Source organism: Lissotriton vulgaris, chromosome 8, assembly GCF_964263255.1.
Source record: "Lissotriton vulgaris chromosome 8, aLisVul1.2, whole genome shotgun sequence".
NCBI classification, from domain to species: domain Eukaryota; kingdom Metazoa; phylum Chordata; class Amphibia; order Caudata; family Salamandridae; genus Lissotriton; species Lissotriton vulgaris.
The window spans coordinates 730,639,003-730,656,646 of record NC_141696.1 but is presented as its reverse complement, the minus strand read 5'-3'; the positions used below and the strand labels follow the sequence as shown (position 1 = coordinate 730,656,646).

Here is a 17,644-nt window from a genome sequence, read left to right as displayed (position 1 = left end):
CCATACCAGCCAGCTGATACTGGAACAGCATCACCAACAAGGACTGACACACTGCTCTCAACACTCACCGACCCGAAGATAGCCTCCCCAAAACCATCAAGAATTTCAACATTTAGATCACCTTGTTTGCTGACTCCCTGCACCCCCTCAAACACAAGGATATAATGAGATCCAGACCCCAGTCCAGTTGGTACACAGAGGTACTTAGACAGCTGAAACACCACAGCAAACAACTGGAGTGCAAATGGATAATGAGCCAGGAGAAAGCTGACTGGAGCATGTTCAAATCTGCCCTGAAAAGCTACTGCCAAAGGATCTGCATCACCAAACACTCTACTCTGGCATACCATATCGATACCAGCACCAACAGAAGAAAAGAAATCTTCACCCTTGTGAAACATTTCCCCTCGCCATCAGCTCCCTTCAGCTCGATCACTCTCTCGCAAGACCTCCACAACAATCTCTATCAATTTTTCGACAACAAAATCACTGCCATTTACAGCCAATTCAGCCTGCAACTGGACCTGACAAACCTTGACAAACACCTCCTGGTCTTATCCAAAGAACCAGTGCTAAGCACATGGCCTGTCATCACAACAGAAGACACTGCAACCACTATGAAGTGCATCCACGACTGCCTCCATCTCTTCTGCAACCTTCCCTCCTGATGCTCTAAAGCATGCAACTGTACTCTATTTGTTAAAGAAGACCCTCTGCTGGCCTGTCAACACTCAACAGCTGTGGACAGATTTCCTTGCTACCATTCTCGGCGCAGGTCTTAGATAAAACTATCAAAAGAAACCTCACCACATACCTTAACGCCTACCAACTGCTCAACACCATTCAGTCTGGTTTGGTTTCAGACCCAGCCACAGCACAGAAACTGTCCTCAGCAATGCCAGGAATGACACCCACATGACTCTGGACAGAGGTGACATGGCGGCCCTCAACCTCTTGCATCTTCTGCAGCATTTAGCATAGTCTCCCACCCCATCCTCAACCAATGCCTACACAATATTGGAATCCAAGGACACACATTCCAATGAATCTGCTCCTTCTTGACTAGAAGGACCCAGTCAGTCAGACTGGCACCGTACACCTAGGACACCAGCAACATTATCTCCGGAGTTCCTCAAGGAGCGGCCCTGAGCCACACCTTCCTCAACCCATACATGAGCTCTAGCCAACATCATCCACTGTCATGATACCAACGTCCTCTTGTACGCTGATGACATGCAACTCTTTCTCTCCCTCAAAGACAAGACACCCAGTATCCAGAACAAGTGCAATGCCTGCATGGCTGGATGAAGAGCAACTGTCTACAGCTGAACAAAGAAAAGAGAGAAATTGTGATCTTCAGAAGAGCACATCACTGTAGGACTCCACCTGATGGCCAGGAGAGCTAGGACCAACACCCACCCCCACCACTGATGCCAAGAACATCTGGGGAGATTTTCTAATGACTCCTAATCAGCACCTGGAAATTAGTCATGCACGCCCCAGTCACAAGCAGGATAAACTATGAGAACACCCTGCAGACCATTCAAAACTTGGCAACTAGAATCACTCTCAACCTCCTATGCCACACTCCCATCACACCACACTTGAAGGAGCTCCACTGGCTCCCCATTCACAAACTTGCACAGTTCTAACCCCTCATTCACACTTTCAAGGCACTACATAAAACTGGCCAACATAGCACAACAACCCCTTCATCTTTCTCAAACCTTCCAAGACATATCTGGTTGTCCAGACTCCTACTTGCACAAAACCTACACATACGGAAAAACAGATTCGGCAGTCGAACCTTCCCCCACATTGTTCCTAAAGTGTGAAACGACCTGCCACTACACATAAGAGCCTCCTCCTCACTTCTTAAATTCAGCAAGAAGCTGAAGACCTGGCTTTGAGTAGTCCCGCGAGTCCCTGGGTGTGCCTAGACTCACACGTGCTCAGTGCCAGGATATCCTCTAAGGAGATAGTGTGCTCTACAAATTTGTATAACACAACATGGAATGCATACATTTTGTAGCTTGTAGAATATTGTTTTAAACATTTGTGTTGCATAGCTCCATTTCTGCAGCATGGCAAATGCCAAATGTGCAGAAATGTTTGACTTACCATATCACTCTTTTCAGTGTATTATAATAAATGTTTTAATAATTGTACTTATTATCAAATTCTAAATTCACACCGTACTGAATATTATGAATTTGATGAAAATGTAGATTTCATGCTGTTTGTCTTAGTGCTATCGAATATGCATTCCTAGGTAATTGTTCCCCATCATCGTGAGTTTAGAGAATAACATTTTTTGGACTGTTGCTTCATATCTAGGATACAATACAAGCAAAACTATAAAATTAAATTATTGCAATCTTAATATCAACCATCGTTGTACCCAGACAAAATAAATCTTACCTTGCTCTTAGCCTGAAAGCTTGTGTTCTTGACTGTATTTTCTTAGTGTCCCTCTAAACATGTTCCTGTCAGAAATGTTGTTCTTGCGATGCTTTTGTCATTTAAATTTCCCTATGTGAAGGCAGAAGCCCACCATTTCGTTTTTCATACATCTCCCATCAACACTCAAGACAAGTTCTTCACTGCCGATTGTAGTTTCTGACAACTATTAATAGAATGTTCTGAAAAATCTCATTCTTATACATGCATTCAGCCCAGTCAAAATTTCAGGCTTCACAGTTTCCACAGCAAAAGATGAAAACATCACAATTGTAGTCTCACAACCTTAGTCTTTCCTTGCTTCATGTTTTCCCATACTCATCCAAAATGCCCCTCTTTTTCCATTCAATTGATTACTTGATTCACTGATATTGTTGACATATTATATAATTAATTTAAAACCTTCCAGATTTTAGTTTGAAAATGATGATCATAATTGTGTTTGCCATTAACCCTCTATAACCATACTATAACCTCACATTTATTAAGTTATTTTGCTTTCATAATCATCTTAAATTGAAACTATCACAGTCGCTTTAAAGACCATGTTTTGTTCTTACTATTATCATTTAGATCTTATATGTTATCGGTAAATCTATGTTAAATTTATGAGTCGTGGTCATAATTAGATTGTTTATATTTTGTGCTCCATTAATTTAATATACTTCAATTTGATATTCAGTATTCGCTGTTAACCATGAGTTTGATAATCATTTAATGACAATTATGAAACAGTTCAATTAGGGAAACAAAATTCACTGAAGCAATATAGCTGCCTTTGATAGGCTTGTAATTACATTATTTAACATTGCAGACTTTAACGATTAAGAAACTGTTAGTAATTTGTTGAAAAAACATATTTGAATCATTTTATTGTAAATCTGATTTTCAACAAAAGCGGTAGCATGCAGAAAGATCATTTATCACTTCTAGTAAATTAAAGCGTTTAAAACAATAAACATGTTGCCATAAATTTCATAAGAAAGAAAACTTCAGCTGTAATGATACTCCATGACCTGCCTTTCACTTTGGCTGCTGGCTCTTGCAGCAGGAATTGTGATGTCATAACTCAATTCTCTCAATGTATTTCAGATGGGCTTCTACATAATTTTCTTGTTACGATTGACTAGAAATATAACAACTAACTGGCAATAGAAAATTAGAGACCGTTTTTTCCCTGAGAATGTAGGCTTCCGGTGAGGACTTACCCTGTAGGAGATAAACTACATGTCTCACACTTAGGGGCCGATTATGAAGTCATTTGGAAATTGTCCCAAACTAATCGGTTCTTGACTAGTTTACAAACTAATCAGGTCCGGACGACCAATTATGATGCCTCCCAACATCGTTCGGTCGGACTCACATTGACTTCAATGGAAGCCTGTATTCTGAACACGAACACAGGCTCCCATTGAAAAAAAGTGGTGGTTGGGATAAACCTTGCACCCCGTGGCGGGAACCCCATGGTTCCTACCACAGTGTGCATGGTTGGTAAGAGGGTTCCCTTGGGTGCCCACATGGGACACATTTGGATGGCACCGGGTGAAGAGGAGACCGGCAAATGGGCCTGCAAAGTAAGATTCCGGCAGCTGTTTAGTCTGGGGCAAACCAAATCGGAATGGCTGTTTGAATCAGTCATCGTAATTGCTCGTCCGGAAACCATGTCCATAGAGCTGTATGAATCGGAACTGAAAGACTTAGGCTGTCCAGATGCCTTTCGGAACCGATTTGGTCTACTTGAATGGTTTCCGGGCATCGTAATCGGTCGTTAGGAAAACTGTATGATTCGGTAGGGAACAAGGTTTCCAATCGGATTTAACAATACCGAATCCAATTCGGAGCCCTTCCTAACGACATCGTAATCGGCCCCTTAGTGTTGGGAATTGAGCCACTACTAGGTGAGTAGCAGGGGCAACTACAGGTCTTTGACAAGGTGGAATTTCTTTCACCATACCTGCATACCATAGGTTGACAAATTATTTTATAATATAGATAAATGCTCCACGATTGAACCATGTTTAAAAAAAGATGCAAACACACATCAAAATCTTGAAGACAAACAGTATGCATTACCTTCTAATCTTTCTACTTATGATTCAGAGAAATCTTTTTTTGACCCTGGAAGGTAGGCCAACTTAAATGGTCTTCAAAGATGAGTTGTCTAATAAATGTGGCCCTAGGACACCAGGGCGTCCCTTTATCCTAAATCAGACATTAGAGGACAACATTTAGTAGGACTAATTGTGGGCATCCCAAAATCACTTGCACCATGAACTTCAGACTGCAACATCATCCTTCGAACAATATCAATAAACAGCAATTGTGAAACATTCTCTGAAGGGATAAGTTAGAAAGTGAACAGAGAGCACTGTGAGAGTAATTCTCATATTCTTTGGAACTTGGTTATTACCGTTGTATCTTCACTACCAACCTTGTCCACAATATTAAGCATAATTGGAACCTGCTCTCTTCTCTACCTCACCGGGACTTCATGCTATTGCTGCCCTGCTGATCCAGTCTAAAGTGATTGCAATGTACATTGGAACATTGGGACAACTCCGCTGCGCTGCACCAGTGAGGTCGGGGACTACATCCCCCAGAATCCTCTAGTGGCGCCGATTTTGGCGTCAGTGGCCAGCGCCAGGAGGCGCTTAAAAACAACAGGGGGCACGTGTGGGAGTGCCCCGGGCCAAGGCAGGCCCATCCGTGCCCTTCAGAGCCCAGAGGAGGCCTTGTTACTGACATTTTTCCTGACGAACTATAAGCATTACAATTACGCCTAGCGGCTTTTTGTCCAGTTAATCTGTTCTTGTTAACAGTGTGGGTTTGAGGTTGCTTAATATGAGCAAAAGAAAGGTTGGGGATAGGGTGGTGGGTACATTAGATGCTTTTTTAAATCGAGCAGAATCAGTCTTGATGCACGAGATCCAGGCAACGGAGCGTAGGCTCTCGTTAGAACCTGCTCCATCTCGGGGCGGCATAATGCTTAATGGCCAGTCTTTTCAACCATTGTCAGGTATAGAATCTGATCTTGCGGGTAATAAGACACTGCCCAGCTTGATGCGCGAAGAGAACCGGCCACCTACCTTAGACGCCTCCCAAGTGCGGTGTAGTGCACATAGCCCTGTAACATCAAAAACGAGGGGAAAGAAAGCTATGGGGGGAACAGGGGCTGCAACTCCCACCAAAAAAAGGAAAGGCCAGACTGCAGCAAAACACAACCTATTGGCTGCCACCAATGAGTCCAGTGGGGCCAATATTTTTGGGAAGTCTGGTGTTATTGCCCCTGTTGTCAATTCTGTTGCAAACTCCCCATCTACCTCAATAGCCTCACTTCCCAAGCTGGCAGATGATAATGATAGGTCAACCAGTCCAGGTATTCAGCTAAATACAGAGGAATTGTGTTTATTATTGAGAGAACAAATAGTAGTCACTATTGAACCAATACTAAAAAGTCTAGATTCAATGAATGATAGCTTAACCTCTATAGAATGACATCTATCAAGTAGCAATTTAAGGATTCTTGATCAACCCCCTTCACTCGTCAATGGGGGGGTTGTATCTAGCAGTTTGGGAGCTGAAAATAATAAGCAACCTGGAAATATGGCAAATGCTCACCCGAGTCCCGTCTTGGCACCGTCTGTGTCAAATATGGCTTGTCCTTCTAATTTAAGTACAACTAATAGAACCCCTGTAATACTAACGCAGCAGTATGGTGTTGAAGGCACTAAAAGGAGGCAGATGGAGCCGGGTAATGAATGCGATATAAATATGCTACGTAGCCTCCATCTTCCCCCAGAAGCCACACCCTTCAGGGTAGTCCTAGCAAATGTGCCCCCACTGTCTTCAGGTACCCGAGAACATTGGTCCACTCTTAAAAACAAAGCTCTCGATCTAGTAAGTAAGAAGACATGTATAAGACAACAATTATTTCATGAATTCAAAATGGTAAGGAGAGTCAACTGGGTAGGTCATTCATACAAATCTATGGCTGGTGACTGTGTGGTTTTGAATTTCAGGTCTCCTTTCTTGGTACAACACATCCTTGAACTGGCTGATCATCTTCCGCCGGCACCAGATGAAATTAAATTACTGCCCCTTGTGTTTTTTTATAACTCTCGGAAAAAATGCATAGTTATCAGGAAGCGTGGTACCCTAATAAGGCTCATAATCCCTTTCATTTCCTGTACAAAGTAGGAATCGCTTCGAGTTAGTGTCCACTCTCGAAGACATTTATTGACTGAGGGGGTCTGATCTCTTAATGCAGTGTGAAGGATGCAGTGGTGCAAAGGAGGTCGATAGGAATCGGGAAGCTTGTTTTAGTAACAAGCTGGGCAGTGAGGATACTTCTCCATACATTACTTTGGCAGACGATATCAGGAGTGTTCGCCTGGGAAGCGAATCACTTGCTAATTCCTTTATAACTAGGTCTGGGGCAATACAAGCTAACCTAGAGGGAATGAATGGCTGTGCTCCACTCCTTGTAAGATCTCTCAGTGAAGGCCATCTTCAATTAGTAGATGGTAATATAAAGGTGGTCTTGACCAGCAATATGAATGTAGATACTAGTCCTCCTAAGTCGTGCATGATTTTATCCTCCTGGAATATTGCGTGATTAGCAACAAAAACTAAGTCGTCAGATTGGTCATCTTATATTGAGCGATCCAATGTGTGGTTATTTCAGGAGACATAGTCTGTTGAAGGAATCTACCAACCAGGCTATTTAAACTTTTTTAAGGCAGCGACCAGGGAGTCTAGGGGAAGACCAGTAGGTGGACTGACTTGCTGGGTGAGATAACTTGAGGGGATAAGGGTGGTCGAGCTAACTATTGAAGCCCTGACATTTTAGCTATATGGGTCAGCTTATAACAAGGCCTAGACATAACAATATATAATGTCTATTCACTGGGACAGCCGGGTGGGAGGTGTTCAAATGTCAACACAACCCTTGAAAGTTACGTGGTACAAGACAAAGGGCCTAGTAATTTGATTATTGGAGGGGACTTCAACTCCTGCTTTGAGCCCCTGGATTTTGAAGATGGTAGGCTTAGCGAAGCTGTGGATGAATTATGGGGCATTCCTCATCTAGACCTTCAACCCATAAGGAAATGGTCTGAGGCCGCCCTTCAACTGAAGGGGTTTTACTTAGAAAGGGGTTTGAGGGCAACCAATGGGAGGATGCAGTCCGATAGGCAGGGAGCAATGACATTTGATAATGGAAGAGCTAGCAGTTGCATAGACTATATTCTTGTCAACGTGGAATTATGGCCTCTAGTTCTAGATATGGAGGTTCAGTTGAGGCCGGAAAGTGACCATAATCCCTTGGTGTTGGAAATTAAGGGCAGAAGCATTTGTAGTACATCACAGAGGTAAGGAGACTTAACCCCAGAAATGGTCACTGTAACCAACGACCTAAGAAGGGTACGCTGGGCTCAGATATCAACTAATGCTAGTGATGTTGCACAGATTAAGGCCATGGTTCTGGGTTCTATGGCAACCCTCTCTGATTGTTAGTCACAGGAGGTGTTGACCACTACCCTACCAGGTGTTCATGATGAACTTTTCAAGGGACTGAAAAAGTTCTTTAATAAAGGAAGTACTCGTAAAAAGATTAGACCCTTGAAACCAAGTTCTTGGTATAACAGCACCTGTAGAAAGGCCTACAAAACCCTTGTGGAAGCCATTAGATCTAGAGTACAGGGTTACATCAAACAGTCTAGAGCTAATTAAAAAGCAGTACAGAGACAAGCAAAGAGAGAATGGGACGAAGAAAGATGGAAGGATTTGTTACAGGCATGCAATGGGCGAAACATGATTCAGTTTTGGCACTTAGTTAAATGGGCCAATAGCCCGCAGTCACAGACCCCGAGCAACCATGTAGAACCAGAACACTGGGTGACGTATTTTGAGGCACCGTTTAAGGCAGCACCTAGTAGCGAGGAGTTCGTTTTATCCATCTCTTCTAATGAACTATTAAACTTTACGACTAAAGAGGTAGAGGCTGTGTTTAAAATGGTCCCTAGAGGCAGGGCCCTGGGGCCTGACTGCATTCCTGCAGATCTATTTAGGCAACATCAAGATCTGTGGGTACCATACATATTGCTTCTAGCAAACGCCACAGAAAGCGCGGCCTCGATTCCGGAATCTTGGTCTTGTGCGGAGATCATCCCCATCTACAAGAAGGGGGTGCGCTCATCACCGGTGAACTATAGACCCTTCAGTCTCATTGATGCTGTACAAAAAATTGTAGCCAGACTAGTACTCGGACGTATTCAGGAATGGATGGCTGAAACCATCATTTTAATTCCCTTACAGGCAGCGTTCCGGTCTCACACCGGTACTCTTGATCAGGCCTTTAGATTTGTACTAATATACTGGAAATAGGTGGTCTTAGGTGGGGGTTTGCTTTTTGCGGCATTTGTGGATCTAAAATCCGCATTTGACTTAGTACCCCGGGTGAAATTGTGGAAGGCACTATTGAAAATGGGGATGCCTCACAGCCTGGTTAGTTTTTTAGTAAAACTTCATGAACATAACTTCGCGCAGGTTTGCTTGGGCAAACCAGGTGAGGCTACCGACAGGTTTGAGGTTTGTAAAGGGGTTCGTCAGGGGTGCTTGCTGGCTCCCACCCTGTTTTCTTTGTTTATAAATGGGGTGGTCCAGTACTTCGCATCTCACCCAACTGACGCACCAATATTAGCTAGCATGAAAGTACCACTGCTCATGTTCGCGGACGACACCCTACTTATATCCAAGACAAGACAGGGGCTGCAGGTGCCACTGTCTAGTTTTGAGGTGTTTTGCCACGAACATGAGCTAGTGGTCAATGTAGGGAAGACTAAATTTATGGTGCTCCACAAAACTAAGCCATTTAAAGCAATTGTTTATATGGATGGTGCTTTACTGGAGCAAACAGACTTCTTCACCTACCTGGGCGTCACATTTAACGATAAATTAAGTTGGAAGCCCTAAGTCGATATGTTAGCATTAAAACACGCCCAGTTGGCGGGAGCCCTGAGTAAGGAGCATAGGCTGTCTCAAACCAAACCCATCGCCCCCATTTTAAAGGTTTATACTTCAAAAATAAGTCCAGCTATTCTTTATGGTGCAGACATTTGGGGCTTCTGCAATCTATCCCAACTTTCTCTTGCCCAAAACAAGTTTATGAGAAGTATAGAAGGCCTACCGCAATCGTCCCTCCTCCTACCATTGTTGCTTTACCTGGGCTGCCGCGCTATTGAAGACGTAGCTCGTTATAGACCTTTGGCATTTTGGAGGCAGCTCTGGACTACCCCAGAACTCTGTTTATATGCCAAGGCCCTATTGGAAGTGAGGGGTTTGAGCCAACCACATAAGATCCCTTGGTTGTCTGGAATAGGGTCTTTGCTGACTGAAATGGGGATGAGTAATCTATGGGAACACCCAGAGCCTGCGGAATTCCCTGTGAAAAAGTCTTTTAGAGCAGCATATTGGGAGAAGGTTAAAAATAAGAGATTCTCCTCCCATATCAATCAGCCATTGTCGAGGGATTTCCTCGACATTAAGGATGAACCAGTCCTGGAAAAGTATTGGAATCTTATTACTAAGCCTCATGATCGGAAGCTCTACCATCAGTTCAGAATAGGCACTTTACTCTTAAGATGTTTTACTAGCAAATGGAATTCTGCCAGTAGTGACAAGTGTGCATTCTGTTTAGTACATACTGAGAACATAGATCACTTCCTATTTGTTTGTCCTGCATACCAACAGCCTAGGAGGATTTGGCTTAAAACGGTATGCTTATCTATGAATTTAAGATCGGCAATGGCTGCAAAGAGAATTTTAAAATCAGACACCTCCAATCTTGTGGTAATTGGTGTAACAAAGTTCTTAAGCTGGGCTTGGGCTATACGCAATAAAAAGGTGGTGCACTTAGCTGTTATATTGTGATTTAGATGGGTGTTTTTAGAGGGTGTCGAGTGGTATGGTATTAGTTAGGTTTGGTCTAGAGGATCACTCCCCTTTTTTGTAAAATTAGGATGTAGAATTAAGTCTTTATGCTGGTCTACCTGTTTAATCCATTTTTTGACTGTTTTAACTAGTACATATATTTATATTTATAGTTAAATTAATGAAGATGTGGTATGAAGTTTTATACAATTGAATACAATGGTGTTTTAAGTGAAGGATTGTTTTTCCTTGGACGTCATGTCTTTGATGATGAATAATCACAATAAAGACTTATGAAATGAAAAGGAACCAGGCCCATTTTATCATGATTCATCTTGCAAAGTCCTGTGCTGAAAGTTATGGTGTGCTTTTTAGCATTTCCTCTGAATGACTTGGTGACCCATATGAGAGCTGATTCCCTTACGTATTGAAGCACGTCACCATTTGAGGCTTAAGCTAACTAAAGTTTTGTTTGCCCAGACACCTTTTTGCTCTTTACCTAACAAAGGATGTGTCTACTGTTCCAGGCTGTTGTCACAAAATATATCAGTTGGATAGCTGTAGTAACTGTGAGAATGTCTGCAAATTCATTGTGGTGCCACTATGGGAAAATCTTCAGATATATTTAATAGTAAATTGTTTCTTATTGCTTGTTACCTATTGGTGCATTTCTTAAGAATCATGTACCCATGTAGAATCTATCAATGTCTTTGTTTAAAGTCCTATTAAAGGATGTGTAGATGTCCATGTGAGAGAGACCAGTTTTCCCCAACTTAGAGGCGGCCCTATGCTGGATTTAACTTAGAACTGTACTGAGTTCTTTCCACTTATTATTTGTGTGCTTTGCTACAAAAAAATTCTTATGGCATACTTTATGCAAACTTTCTGTAAATTCTTATATACAGCATTGAATAGACAATCCTGGTCAGTAATCCTTATGTGAATGTTTATCACCTGCTACTTTAATTAAATTGACTTATTAGGAGTGAGGGCTCAAGTTGGGAAGAACCAAATTCCGTATCTGGACTACACCGCTCCTTGTCCTAGTTGTTGCCACACCACATGAGTTGGATTTAAGGTATCATATTCTGCACCAACACCCACAATGTTCTTATTTGAGAGGGAGACACAATCTGGTATTTCGATGCCAAAACACTAGATTATTAGAATTGAATGAGGTACATCGGATAGTAGTGTACCCTGCTTATGGTTGGGCTCCTTCCCCAAAATTTGGACTTGCATTGTGTACTTCTCAGAACTTTGAAATAAAGTGAGTCCGTATGTAGTGTACATAAACACTTAAATAAATACATTTGGCAGTTGAGATTGATTTTATTAATATCCTGTACCTCTCTTATTTCTAATCAGATTTTGCTTTGAACCTTTAGTTATATTCTTACAGTTTTCCAGCATTTTTTTTACGAAAGTACTGTATTTTTAACTTAGTGTGCAGAACGGATTATTTCTTAATTGTAATATGGTTTTACAATGACACCTCATACATTTTTCGTTTTTTTCTAACAATTGCTTTGTCACTTCCTCTAGCTACAAAAGGGGAGCCAAAGCAGTCTAATGGAGGCCACAGATGTAGGAGCCCAAATACCAGTCGGTAACGGCCGTTTTCGGCCGTTACCGACCGGTATTTAGGAATTGGCATGTAGGGGCCCTATTTTACCGATTCGGTAAATTTACCGAATCGGTAAAATACCGAATCGGTATTTTTACCGATTCGGAAACTTCCTGATGTAGGTTGGACTCTACTGAGTCCCAAAGGCATCACAGATTCGGTATTTTACCACCCAATCCAATTGGGTGGTAAAATACCGAATCCAGGTGTGCATGCACATGTGTGCATTCACACTATGCCATGTGACAGACAGACATGCCCTTAGGGAATGTCTGTGTGCCACATGGCACACATGCCTGTATTTGGGGTGCTAGAGGGTGTTAAAGTGACACCCCCTGCACCCTTGCTGGAATTGGTATTTACCGAATCGGTAAATACCGATTCGGTAATGCCCATTGATTCCTATTTTTACAGAATCGGTAATTCAATTACCGATTTTACCTAAATCTCCCCCCTTCTATTTTACCAATCCATAAATACCGAATCGGTAAAATTCGGTATTTATGAATCGGTAAAATAGAATTACCTACATCTGGCCCCCGGTCTCCATAGACTCTCATGTGGCCAGTTGCCATAGTTATATGAGTTCAGAAAAAAAACTGCCAATAGTCAGGAGAAAAAGAAGGAAATTAATCTTACAGCGATTATGACAGTGTCCTATTGCGGTTTTGTTCTAAACTCCTGTCTAAAAACGTTCTTCTTTTTGGGGGGGGCAGGGGGAGGCTTGGCCGACATTGTAGGTGCAAAGGTGTTGCTCAATTGGGAGGGGTGGGGTTTGTTTGTTGCGCTAATTAGAATAAGAAGCGGTAATAAACAAATCTGCTAGAAAAAAGTTGGCACCGGTAATGAAATATAGATTTTAAATATTAGCGGCACAAACTAATCATATTCAATTTCATCTATTATGCTTATCCACTGATATGTTTAATACAAAGATGAGATTTAGGACCAATTTAAAGTGCTGCAAATGTTATGCCTGTTAATCCAATGTGGTATTAAATTTAAAACATGTATTACATGTGTGGAGAAGTGTGGCTCACGGTGTAGAGCAGGCAGACCCGGAAGCTGAGGTCAGACCCGGGACCAGGGTTCAATTCCCGACGCGGCAGGGTCTTGAGCTCAAATGTACACGGACTCGATAATTCTCGCTTCGGTGCCTGCTCTAATCATGGGTTCTCACTCTGCAACTCTGGGCATTAAGCTTGCTTAATCTCCACAACGGCCCCCCTGCGGCGGGATGCCTGGCTTTCACCTTGGGGATGCCCTGTAGGGGCTATCTCACAGGGAATAGCCAGGACGGGTTCCCAAGGCAAGCGCCAAGAAACCTCCGGGTAGCTGTGCGCTCAATAAATGCAATAATAATAATAATAATAATTACTGCTCTCTCTGTCATACTCAAATGTTTTGCCTTACTTATTTCTATATTTTGGTTTCTTACTAAACATAATTATCGTTTGCTCAGAGTTCAAGTGAAGTGGTCAATTTATTGTTTAATTGTTGCTTTGTAGATAAGGACCTTGCAGTCCAGCTTCATATCCGATTCCAACCAAAAGAACCTGGTCATTACCCTTGCCGCATTGTTCTACGTTCCATCCACGACATTCGGGTCTATGCGATTGAGTGTTTGGTGAATGCAAGCAGTGCTGCAGCAGAGCTCGAATTCGTAACACCTGCCCAGCAACCAGTCATTCAAGACATCCCAATAGTAAGTGGGCGAGATGCAGAGTTAACTGCATAAGCATTTCTGCAGTGACGTACTCCTTTTATCACTCAGGTTCTGCTCCCTTTGTGGTTCCTCTGAATCTCTTTGTCAGTCTATCTGTTTCAACAACTATTCTTTCACTTTCACTGGGTCCTGTACATATACTATGTTTCACCTTACTGCTACTTGAAACAAACCTGAGCAGGGGCGGCCTTAGGCATGTGCAAGCTGTGCACCTGCACAGGGCCACCAAACCCCAGGGGCCACCACGCCAATATATGTTCTTAATACAATAATCCTCTGAGGATGGATACATATTTGCGTGGCGGCCCCTGGCAGAGATTTGGCGGCCTCCTACTCTGTTCCACTTCCAAACACCCTGACCCCCCCCTCTTCACTGGCCTCCGTGATCCGCCCCGCCCGGACCCCCTCCTCCGGGGCCCCCTACCTACTCTCCCTGCCCAGGGCCACCATGAACCTAGAGCCGCCTAACTTTTGAGACTTAAAAAATCGCTGGTTCCTTTGGCCTCTAGTTGTTTGCATTAATGGCAGCCACATTCCTGATCTCACTTTACAAACACAGAATGCCCTTCATTGTGGCATCATTATTATACTCCTGCAGGTTTCTAACCTTGTTTGGAGTAGTTTTCTGACTTTTCTGGAATGGACAGACATCTCCCTGAATAGTCCGCATAATTCATAATTATTGTAGTTATCCAGGATTACTCCTACTGAACAAAATGTAGTGGTGTGGGTTAACCCTACTATCCATGGTGGTAATGCAGGGAAAAACATTTTTTGTTTTGGAGAAATCCATTTCTCTGCATAGTCTAGGAAATCTAATATTACGTTATGGGGACTGTTTATACATAGTTTGATCATTATTCAGTAAGAGCCTAAGATGCTATGAAAGTGGGCTGAAGAGTCCTTAGGTGACATTGTTCTTTAGAAAATGTAATTAACGTCACCTTTAATCAGGTGAAACCTCATGCGAGTTGAGGATAAATGAACTATCTTGCTATTCATTCGCATATTGGTGTCCGTCAGATAGATGGGGATGCTATGCATGGTTTATTGCATAACTTTAGTCTTTTACATTTAACATTAAAATCACATATAAGTACATTGCAAAGAATATATTTAGAGCAAAGTTAGAAAGAGCTGCTGCTGCAATTGTATTGCTCTTTTATTGACCACTCTGATGTGGAATGTGAACACACTACCTGAATGGCACAGCAGGGCTCGGATGCCTTTAGAAATATATGGGTTTAAGTACTCCTCTCCTGTACATTATAAAGATATTGTAAATTACCAAGAAGTTCAGTGAGTATATAGAAGAATGAGGCTGAAGACTGAATTCCGTTATAAGGTCATGGAACTAGTAGGTGACTTGCAGTGTTATTTTAATGTATAGTAGAGGGTATTTTATTTCTTATAATACATAGTCAAACCATCATCCTTCCCCAAAAACGATTAAATCCTTAGCGTCTTTCTCTTTAATATGCATCGCAGATGGCAAGATTAAAGAAAGAATCTGTACTATGAGAATAATCACACTTAAAGCAGTTAATATGTTTTTCAAAATTACATTAGAATTTTTTTAACAGAAGTCAGGTTAAGAAATGCTGTGGCTCAGATTGTGTAGAACATGCAGAAATTTTATTTTTCCTGTAGTGACCTATGGTGTGGAAAATAAGAACATGTTACATTAACACCTTCTTTATGCTGTTCATTTTTTCTGTTTGGAGAAGCATGTCAACAGAAAGAAAAATGTGTTTCTGTTTTCCTTGTTTAAACTGCATCTGCATATATATTTAAGATCACCTTGGCTGCTGGAACTAGCGGCAGACAATGTAATGTCAGAAGTCTGCTGTAATAATTTATTACAACTGTGCAACTACTTCATTTATTTCAGGTGACAAGTGACTCTCTGAGAAAAAGGAAATTAGAGAGGGGCTTTTATACAGGGATTGCAGGCTCTTCTGTGTTATAAAGAAATGTATTTGATCATTCCGCATAAATGTACATGCACTTAGAATGCGTCTGCAGTAACAGAAACGTAGGCATTAATTCTCCACTTTTACTTTGCATATGTTGGAAAAACCTTAAAGAAAATATTGAGCACTTTTGTGAACAGAAAGTTCATAACCCTTCCATTCTATTAAGAGAGTATCAATTTGCATTGTATTTTAATGCATAATTTTTAATTGTCAGTAAAATTTGTGTTACATGTTTGCTTCTGTTTTCCAGTGCAATAAGACTAAGCTGGACTGGAAGCTCAATGCTGTTTTAGAAGGGGACGGGTTCTATGGTCCTCCTGTCATGTATGTGAAGGCTGGGGAAACAACTGAGTATTCCCTCATGTTCAAGCCCATACACAAGTCTGTGACCATGGTAAGTTTACCTGAACCACTTGGGGAATTCTAGACTTTAAATGTGTGCTATCCTTAGAGACCTCATTGCCAAGGCGTTATGCGCAATCAGAAATCGTATTAGTTGAATCCTAAGCACAAAGGTCAAATTCCCGCATTTGGAAACTAAGGCAGAGGCATGGATTTCTGAATGTTACTGTCTAGGCCTACAGGAAAATGTAGAGGCATGATTTAAACTTGTGGGTTTGATCCTATCCATGTAGCCTTTGCTGATAGTTTTTCTCCATGCACATCCTTTCCAGGTCAGGAGTAAGTGTGTTTCCAAAGTAGGAACATTGAGGTAATACTTTTATAAATCAATGGTTGCTTTGAAGGATTTCCACCATGGAAAAATATTCTGCTTGGTGAGAAGAAAGTAGAAATTCTTCTGACAAACCTTTCTGCCAATTGAAGTTTCCACATGAGTAAATGATATGTACAAGAGCGCTCCTAGATGATTTACACTCTCAACTCCTGCGGCGGAAGCCGGGAGTAGCTGCTTTTAATTCCTAAATTGCTTTTAATCACTTTCGTTGCTACTCACCCTCTTTCCTTCCCCCCTCCTCTTCGCTCTGGTCCCGACATAGCCGATTTTGGGGCTACTGCAGGGGACCAGGCACAGCGACTACAGCCGCCATCTTGGAGGGAGGGAGTCGTGGGTTAGCGATGCAGCTGACAGACCTCCCGCCCACAGACCTCCCGCCGACAGACCTCTCGCCTCCCGCTGTTATTTAAACCGCGCCTCTGTCTCATGCGCGTTGTTCAGATTTACACTCTCAACTACTGAGGCGGAAGCCGGGAGTAGCTGCTTTTAATTCCTAAATTGCTTTTAATCACTTTCGTAGCTACTCACCCTCTTTCCTTCCCCCCTCCTCTTCGCTCCAGTCCCTACATAGCCAATTTTGGGGCTACTGCAGGGAACCAGGCACAGCGACTACAGCCGCCATCTTGGAGGGAGGGAGTCGTGGGTGAGCGGTGCAGCCGACAGACCCTCCCACCTCCCTACAGTATAAGATTCTGCTCCTTCCCCGGCCACGCGCCAAAGGCGCGCCAAAGGCAAGCCCGTCTGCGCCCGTCCTCGCCCGGCCGGGACCCAGGGCCATCCATAATGCCCAAACTTACTCCTACTCATCAGCACAACTACGGACCTACCAGGGCGATTGGGGCATTAGTCCCTCCACCCAGACTCGCATCAGTCGCTTTGGAATTTCCTCTCGTGCCCTGACCGCTGCGGAATACTCCGCACTCGCAGGGCACCCCTCGCAGATCCCTGCAACTCCTCCCCCTGCCCAGGCTAGCGCCATGTTATTAAACACCCGCTCGGCGGTAAAGCATCAACTCGAGCTGCTAAACCTTCTGACTTCTGCTAAACCCGACATCTTATTCTTAACCGAAACCTGGTATTCCTCCGACTCATTACCGGATGTCCTGGCTACTCTCCCTGAATCCTACTATGTCCTCCGTGCTGACCGTCCGGACGGGAAAGCCGGTGGTGGAGTGGCCATAATTATCAAC

The 17,644-nt window shown here is 42.8% G+C and overlaps 1 protein-coding gene across 1 annotated transcript in view; it reads left to right on the top strand.

The window, feature by feature from the left end:
• CFAP47 (cilia and flagella associated protein 47) overlaps positions 1-17,644 on the top strand; it is a 2,734,468-nt gene that overhangs the window by 1,133,111 nt on the left and 1,583,713 nt on the right. The window contains exons 46-47 of the mRNA XM_086934611.1: positions 13,525-13,721; positions 15,969-16,112. Of these exons, the coding sequence (XP_086790737.1) occupies positions 13,525-13,721; positions 15,969-16,112 (341 nt within the window). The remainder of the gene's footprint in view (positions 1-13,524; positions 13,722-15,968; positions 16,113-17,644) is intronic.